The sequence below is a fragment of the Rhincodon typus genome, chromosome 21 (genome assembly GCF_021869965.1).
Source record: "Rhincodon typus isolate 14 chromosome 21, sRhiTyp1.1, whole genome shotgun sequence".
NCBI lineage: Eukaryota > Metazoa > Chordata > Chondrichthyes > Orectolobiformes > Rhincodontidae > Rhincodon > Rhincodon typus.
The window spans coordinates 44,067,965-44,076,615 of NC_063352.1; the positions used below are offsets into that span (position 1 = coordinate 44,067,965).

Here is an 8,651-nt window from a genome sequence, read left to right on the forward strand (position 1 = left end):
ATGACAACACATTTTCATTTGAATTCATTACACAATAATCATTAGTTCAAACTGGGATGAACTAATCTCGTCCATTGCCACAAGGGATCAAGACCAGAAAAATAACAAAACTGGGCACATATTTGGAGGCCTTATATTATTTTGCTGCTGGGATTTGGCAGGTTCTGCCCAACAGTTCCACTTAATTGCATCATGAAAGCAAAACACCTGGTAAGATGCAGCTGGTGTAATATTTCATGCTGGCATGCACATTGAATTGACTTGGGCCTGTGTTTGGGGGCATAGCGAAACACAAATGATGCAAACTGAGTTGAATTACATCTACAAACCATAAACCTGAATCATTTTGTGCCTGCAGTTTCACTGAAGTTATGATTAGATAGAACCGCCTATTTGTGTGTTTGTTCATTGTGAGCTGTGTAATTGAACCTAATCATGGATAAGTTAGGAAGAGATGTGGATCATATACATTGGCCAATATTTTGTGGCCAGTGACAAAGGAAGGATAGATGCTGCTTATAGGCTGGCCATGGGTTCTTAAACAATAACTTGGGACTTTGTACATGATGCCCTCTACAGGGGCTCTGTGCCCCATATGAATGGGGCAAGTAACCTTCTTAGTTGCTGACATCTCCCTTAGTGGCCAGTTGGATATCATAGAATCCCCTACAGTGTGGAAGTAGGCCATTCAGCCCCTCAAGTTCACACCAACCCTCCAAAGACCATCCCACCCAGACCCACCCCATCACTGTAATATTGCATTTCCCATAGCTAACCCACCTAGCCTGTACATCCCTGGACACTGTGGGCAATTTAGCATGGCCATTCCACATAAACTGCACATCTTTGGACTGTGGGAGGGACCCCCACACAGGCACAGGGAGAATGTGCAAACTCCACGCAGACAGTCACCAAGATTAGAATTGAACCCACTTCCCTGGCACTGTGCTAAACACTGAGCCACCGTGCCTCCCAGATAGGAGAGGGGTAAGTCTGTTATCTTTACATTCAAGGGGGTGACATTTCGCCCAGTGATTGAATCGTAAACACCGGGCAGGAAATTTGGGTCCCACTTTTTGCTCCATTGGCCCTTTGCCCTCCTGCAGGTGCAGCCATTGGTGCGAACTGTGAGGAGGGGGGGTGGTTGGGGTTCCGGGGAAGATCTGTGAGGGTGGGGGATGGGGGAATCACCTATCTGTGATGGCCATCGTTGCCTTGGAGCTTCTGACCCCCGTCCCCGCCCCCAACTCCCCCCACAAATGTCAGCTCTCATCACCACTCAGGATCCTGAATCCCATTTTGGGAAACGCTGGTTCGGGCTAATCATTCAACATATTGCCTTCAAAGGTTCTGTTTCCCATGAGTTTCTGACATATGCTAAACTCTATATGGGGCACTGAATTTTAATTGCATTGCCTGCTCCAATTGCCCCAGACCTACCAATCATATGATTGATTCTCAACAGTATTTCATACAACAAATTCCAATATTTTTATTACTAATGAACAAAAATGTTTAAAGGATTTTTTTTTGTTTTTGCAACACTCCTATGGCCTTTCTCCTGGGCTGCTTGAAGCAGTATCTGGGAGATTAACCTTCAATGCCTAAAAATTTCAGGATGTTCCTCTTGCAAGCGCATTATCTCGCGCTCGCACAATGGAAAACAGAACTGCACTTTTTTTACCTTTACAACTAAAGTGGAGAATGGACGACCTGCTTCGAAAGAAAATAGAGTTGCAAGGTCAGCAATGTATATGGAACTAGAGTGGAGAATGGGTGTGGATTTGGCTGTTCCTCGGTGGTGGATGAAGATGAAGTGGGTGCAGGCCCAGGATTCCAGTGGCTCATTTTTTTCTTTCCTTGAGGCTTCTGCAGCATCTTCATGAAGGCACAGTTGGTCTGGTCTGGCCTGGGAGTCCTCTCAACAGCTAGTTTCATCGACATTGGTCTGGGTCTCCTTATGGCGGCTTCAGTCTGTCACTCCTTGCGGTGTTTTCTTCAGCAGTGTGGTGGGTCCAGCCTGGGATTCCAACAGGGAAGGGGGGCATGGGGTCGGGTCCTCAAGACCAGAGCCGTGAAATGAACCAAGTGGACTTTGTCTCAAATTCTCTTTCTTTTAATTTCTTTTTTGTTTGTTATATTGTGGTGGAAGCACTGTTATTCTGAAAATTTTATTTCTTTATTTTTCTAATTTATTACTATGATTTTGTACTTTTGAATTTCTGTAATGCTGGACTTTTTATTTTTCTTTGTTTTTCTAATCTTTTCTGAAGAATCAGTACTCAAGGATCTGTCCGTAGGTAATTAATATGGCACTGTTCGTGGCAACTTCTAAACTTTTCCCCATACTCATTTGAGTACATGTGACAATAAAGCTAATTCAATTCAATTCAATCAAGACCAGATGTTGCCTGCTTGTCTAGACAGCATATTAAACTGCAATGTTTCTGAACATTTCCTAGAGAAGAAAACCAAAAGGCAACAGATCTTTTCCGTGAAACGCCTGCTTTCATTGCAATAACTATAAGAAGCCTACTGCACAGCTCTCGGCTGCAAAATGGAACTCCACAGAATGGGTGTTAGAAGAAAAACAAGGAAATGCAAACGGATGAAACTCAAGCACTGTGCTCAACACATCAGAGACCATTTGGGTGGACAATGGAAAGAATATCCATAAACCGATGGTCAATTGGTGTCCATAAGACATAAGGAACAGAAGTAGGCCATTCAGCCCTTTGCGTCTGCTCCACCACTTAATGAGGTCATGGTTGATCTGATAATCCTCGACTCTGATTTCTCACCTTTACTTCTTAAGCTTTGATTCCCTGACTGATTAAAAAGCCTGTCTATCTCAGCTTCGAACATGTAGGTCACCTGACAGAAGCCAGATTGTGCAAAGGGACCTTCATTAATCCAGGTTTTCAGAGCAGCGCCAGTCAGTCTGGGCATTCAGAGAAAGTCCAGCTAAAGAAGGTCCCTGCCTAATTTCACCAGAATGCTGAGAATTGTTATTAGCTTTATCTAATAATTTAATGAACCAAACCAGATGTTCTGGCTGGAGTTTGACTGCAACTCTTCTGGGATGAAGCAAGAAATCTTTGGCTATGAGCAAGAAGTCACTTCAAATCCATCGTTGCATGTTTCCAACTTGTATTTCTCCGGTGAACCGTCAAGGAATTCCTCAGGACTTCAATATTCCAAGCTTCCATCTTGAAAGACTAACAATGGATATTTGGACTCTTCAGACCTAAATGCGTGCTACGTCATCTGTAATTATCATTTCTTGTGTTTGAGTGTCTGCATGCATGTGTGAGCGGGCACAGTTGCAAATATATTCGCGTGATGAGAAGTATATATTTATTTTCCTTCTCTCTAATCTTTAAAGGAGAAAACCTTTCTTTTTGTCTTGTTCCTGAGAGTCCCAGCACTCAGAGAGTTAAAACACCATTTTTTAAAAAAAAAACACACATATCTATGATAACAAGGTGTAGAGCTGGATGAACACAGCAGGCCAAGCAGCATCAGAGGAGCAGGAAGGCTGACGTTTCGGGTCTGGACCCTAATGCCAGTTAAGAGGTGGAAAGAGACAGTAGGGGTAAGTGTCGTACCCTCTCTCACTTGCCCATAATAGAAGCCACAAGAGGGTTGAACAATGATAGAAATATCAAAGCATTTCCATCAGAATATTAGTGCAAATAGCACCAGGTAAAAACGGCATTACCAAAACTCTTGACACAAACTACATGACTGGATTCAGTTTTGAGGTTGTAAACTTGCTCAACGAGCCGGTGTGCTTGGTTGCAGATGTTTCGTCACAATGCTAGGTAACATCGTCAGTGCGCCTCCGGTGAAGCGTTGGCGTTCTGTCCCTCTTGTTATTAATATGCCTCGGTTTGCTGGGTGATTGGTTTTACTTCTGGTTATGTTTTTCAGTGGTTTGTATAATGGGTCCAGTTCAATGTGTTTGTTGATGGATTCAGTTTGAAACTAGCAAACGATCCTTTTAAAACTGACACAAGGAGAGCCATCTCCAAACTAAAAGAATAGCTAGTCAAAACATGAAATGAAGAATAACCACAAAGTGCTGGAATGGTCACTAAGTTAGAACAGTATCCATGGAGACTGGTGGACAGCGCCCCCAATGGGTGTTGCTGTGTCAGATAACCAATTCCACTACTTTCTGTTCCAACATTCACAATATTTGGCTGCATGTGATTATCATTTTTGCCTTACGTACAAAAGGTCCCCAGTTCAAAACCAGGCCAAAACAACCTTAACAGCTTTAAGCGGCTCTTGTCGTGTAGTGGTAGTGTCCCTACCTCTGAGCCAGCAGGCCTAGGTTCAAGTCCCACCCACTGCAACAAGTCAATTAGAAAATACCTGGAATGGAAAAGCATGGTTTGAGGGGAAATAATTAGCTACTAAAATGTTGAAAAGGTGGGTTAATTCTGATTGGGGAACCAAGATGGGTTAATCACGTTCCTCGTTTACGTATGTCTGTGAAATTGTGATAAATTAAAATCACTTTTAGCTGACTTTGAAAGGCAGGAATGATACCTGGTGGTTCAAACAGGAAACATCAGTGAAAGTCTATGGTCATTTTATTATCATTTTAAAGTCATTTATTATAAAATCACACAACACCAGATTATAGTCCAACGGGTTTATTTGAAATCACAAGCTTTCAGACCGCTGCTCCTATGTCAGATGCAGTGAGAGAGGGCACACAGACACAGAGGTTATAGGCAGAAAGATCAAAGCATCGTACAATTGGTGTGAGTGAAGTGAACAAACAAAATGGCTGATGGAGAACTCTGTTAGAAAGGAGACGCAAATTCCAGAATCTGTTTCAAGCCACGGCCCCGAGATAAGTAATTTATCATTGTCTGCCTAACTTTCCAAACATCAATCAGGCAGAGATACAAAAGGTGACATCTTAGGTCAGATACTGAATTGTAGGTGTGAGGCCTCATTCAGAATCTGTCTCCGAGCTTTAATTTGGAATCAGCCTGTTTTCATTCCGAAAGCAGGAATTTATGAAATGCCACACTGACTGACTGTGATTACAAACTGTGTGTTTTTGAACAAAATAGAATGTATCTGCAAATGGACAAACATCTTGGATGAAATGATGCACCCTATAGATATGCGTATGTGTGTGAGAGAGGTGATGCTGTCAAAACAGGACAGTAAGCAAGATTTTACAAATAAGAACAGTGTGATGGGGTCACCTTATAGCACGACATGAACCCAAGATCACAGTTGACGCCATCTTCATGGGTACAGAACTTGGCTATCAGTCTCTGCTCAGTGATTCTGCCTTGTTGTGTATCCTGAAATCTGCCTTGGAGGATGCTTACCCAAAGATCGGAGGCTGAATGTCGTTGACGGGTGAAGTGTTGTCCCACTGAGAGGAAACGATCCCTGTCTGGCGATTGTCTGGCACAGGATCTGTTTGGATAAGGAGGAATTTGACAGGCACCTGAAGGTGTTGAAGGACGCCCTCATATGATCGTCAACTCATCGATCGCCAGTTTCGATGTGCCACGGCGAAAAACTGCAACGACCTCCTCAGAAGACAGACACAGGATACGACCGATAGGGTACCCTTCATCGTCCAGTACTTCCCTGGAGCAGAGAAACTGCGCCATGTTCTTTACAGCCTTTAACATGTCTTCGATGACGATGAGCATCTCGCCAAGATCTTCCCCGCGCCTCCACTTCTCGTCTCCAAATAAACACCAAACTTTAAACAGACCATTGTTCGCAGCAAACTACCCAGCCTTCAGAAAAAAATTGACCACAACACCACACAACTCTGTCATGGCAACCTCTGCAAGACATGTCAGATCTTCGACATGGACACTACCATCACACATGGGAACAACACCCACCATGTACACGGCAGGTACTCATGTGACTTGGTCAATGTTGTTCATCTCGTATGCTGCAGGCAAGGATTCCCCGAAGCAGACGCTACAAAAACAGATGATTGGGCACCACACAAGAATTGCCAGACAGGACTATAACCTGGTATCGTGTGATTTTTGACTTTGTCCACCTGAGTGTAACACCGGCACCTCCACACCATTTATTAAGGCAACCATAGAGATGGATCTCAGAGTTACAGTAAAACATCTGGGGAATAATGTCCATTCTTTTCGTAGTTTCAATTTTAGTCACTCAGCTAAATAGATGGGAAGATATATTTGTAGTAATGAATATTTAGACCCCTGAATAAATTTCTGTGGCATATCTTTTTGATGGATTTATACTTTTCCCAGGTTAAGTTACAACGACGTATCTGACTAAAATACAAATTATTAAATTTACTGTCATCATTGAAACTTCAAACCAAAACCCATTTCTTTCTGACAGGAAAAGTTATTTTTCCATCAAAAATCTGTTAACTCACTTTGTTTGTGTGAATATTTCTGTGCCTGTTTTATCACCAATAGTAAACCGACCTGAGGGATATATGTTTTAATTGTGTCTTTTCCATCCTGTCCCCATTTTCTTATCCTTACAATATCAATTTCTTATTGTTCAGTTCTGAAGAAGGTGACAAGCCCAAAATGTTGCTGTTTTTTCCTTAAAGGCTGACAGACCTTCACATGTTTCCTGCATTTTCTCTTTTTGATTTACATTTGCAGCTTTTGTAATTTATTCTTTTCTGTTTTAGCTGCTTCTGTCCCACAGCGTAATTCGTTACTTCAAGGTTTGCTGGATGAAAAGAAATGCCCTTGGACTAGTAAAATGCTCATTTAAATATTTCACCAATTGTTATGCACTGCATCCAATTTCCAAGATTAAAAATGAGAACAAAACACACCAAAATTAGTAGCTTAACTGCTTGCATCCAATCTGAATGGTCATTGGCACCATCAAATGTGTTGGTCCCTTTTCTCATTTATTCCGATTGGAAACCAAATGAAACTGTAGGGTGAGTGTTCCCTGTTTCCTGAACACTGGTCCTATTCCCTATTCCCTATTCCCTATTCCTGTTTATGGTCTTACTTGAGGACTGCTACTGGCAAGATTGGTGGTTTAACATTAATGCGTGTACTGTTAGCACAGTTCAGTTTGGTAGTGCTCTCACCTTATTGCAAGGTGTCAGTTTCAATTCCCACTCCAGGGCTTGAGGACAAAAATCAAGGCTGACACTCTGGTGCAGTTCTGAGGGATTACTGCGTGGTTAGAAGTCCTGCCTTTCGGACAGCATGCTCAGCACTATTTGTTTGCTTGTGCAGATGCAAAAGATCCCACAGCACTAGTTCAATGAACAGATAAGTTAACCTGGGTGTTCTTGTCAATAGTTATCTCTCATTGACCATCACTAAAAATTTACAAGGTTATAATCAGATTGCTGTTTGTGGGAGTTTGCTTTGCACAAATTTCTTTCAACAATACCTTCCAAACCTACAACATCTACTACCTGGAAGGACAAACACAGCAGATACATGGAATCACTTCCACGTGTAGGTAACACAGTGTGGAGCTGGAGGAACACAGCAGGCCAGGCAGCTCCAGCTCCACACTGTGTTATCTCAGACTCCAGCATCGGCAGTTCTTACTATCTCCACATGTAGGTACCCTTCCAGATCACGGATCATCCTGAATTGGAACTATTTTGCTGGTTCTTCTCTGTTGCTGGGTCAATATCCTGGAACTCCCTTCCTAACGGCACTGTGTGTAAATAATACACATGGATTACAGCTTTCCAGAAGGCAGTTCATCACCGATTTCTCAAGGGCAGTTGGGGACAGGAAATATATATGGCATGGTCTAGTCAATGCTGAGTACATCCTGTGACAGGTTGGTGGGGTGATAAGGTGCAAGGTGAGTGGGTGGTGGGGGTAGGGTGCTAGGCAGGTGGGGTACAGGATAGAGCCGCATGTGGGTGTGGACCAAGTTTACGGTTGGCTCATGTGGATAATGGATGGGGCACGGTGATTGCAAAGAATGAGCAGTTCATCTTGCATGATGATTGGTTAGTTCAAGGAGTGGATCCTGTGGGTTGATTGGCTGTGATAAGGAATAGGTCCTGCATGGTGATTGTTTACAATAAGAAATGGATCATGCGCAGTGATTGGTTAAGATAAAGAGTGGATCCTGTGCAGTGATTGGTTTGTGCAAGGCATTTACCCTGCATGGTGTTTGGTTAGTGCAATAGGTGGATCCTGCACACTGATTGGTTGGTGCAATAGGTGGATCCTGCACTGTGATTGGTTAGTATAAGAATTGGATCCTGCACTGTGCTTAGTTAGTATGGTAGGAGGATCCAGCACTGTGATTGGTTGTTGCTGTTGGTGGATCCTGCACTGGGGATTGGCTAGTGCGGTAGAAGTATTCTGCACTGCGATTGGCTAGTGCGGTAAGAGGATCCTGCACTGTGATTGGTTGCTGCTGTTGGCAGAACTTGCACTGTGATTGGTTAGTGCGCAGCGTTCCCAGAGAGCTGCGCGGTCCAACATGGCGGCGCCCAGTTCGGGGCCGTTGAGCGGGTTCCCGTTCCCCGCGGGAACTGGTGCCGAGGCCGGGTCTGACCGAGGGGGAGCCGGGGAGAAGGTGAAGAAACCGTGCCGGGCCTGTGTGGACTTCAAGTCGTGGATCCACGAACAGAAGAAGCAGGTGGTGTCTGCGGTGAGAGA

General features: G+C 43.6%; 1 protein-coding gene across 1 annotated transcript in view; it reads left to right on the forward strand.

Annotated features, from left to right (window-relative positions):
- Positions 1 to 8,457: 8,457 nt before the first annotated feature.
- Positions 8,458 to 8,651, forward strand: part of gfer (growth factor, augmenter of liver regeneration (ERV1 homolog, S. cerevisiae)) — a 77,959-nt gene continuing 77,765 nt past the window's right edge. Inside the window, exon 1 of the mRNA XM_048609413.1 lies at positions 8,458 to 8,643. Within this exon, the coding sequence (XP_048465370.1) occupies positions 8,473 to 8,643 (171 nt within the window). The 5' untranslated portion in view covers positions 8,458 to 8,472. The remainder of the gene's footprint in view (positions 8,644 to 8,651) is intronic.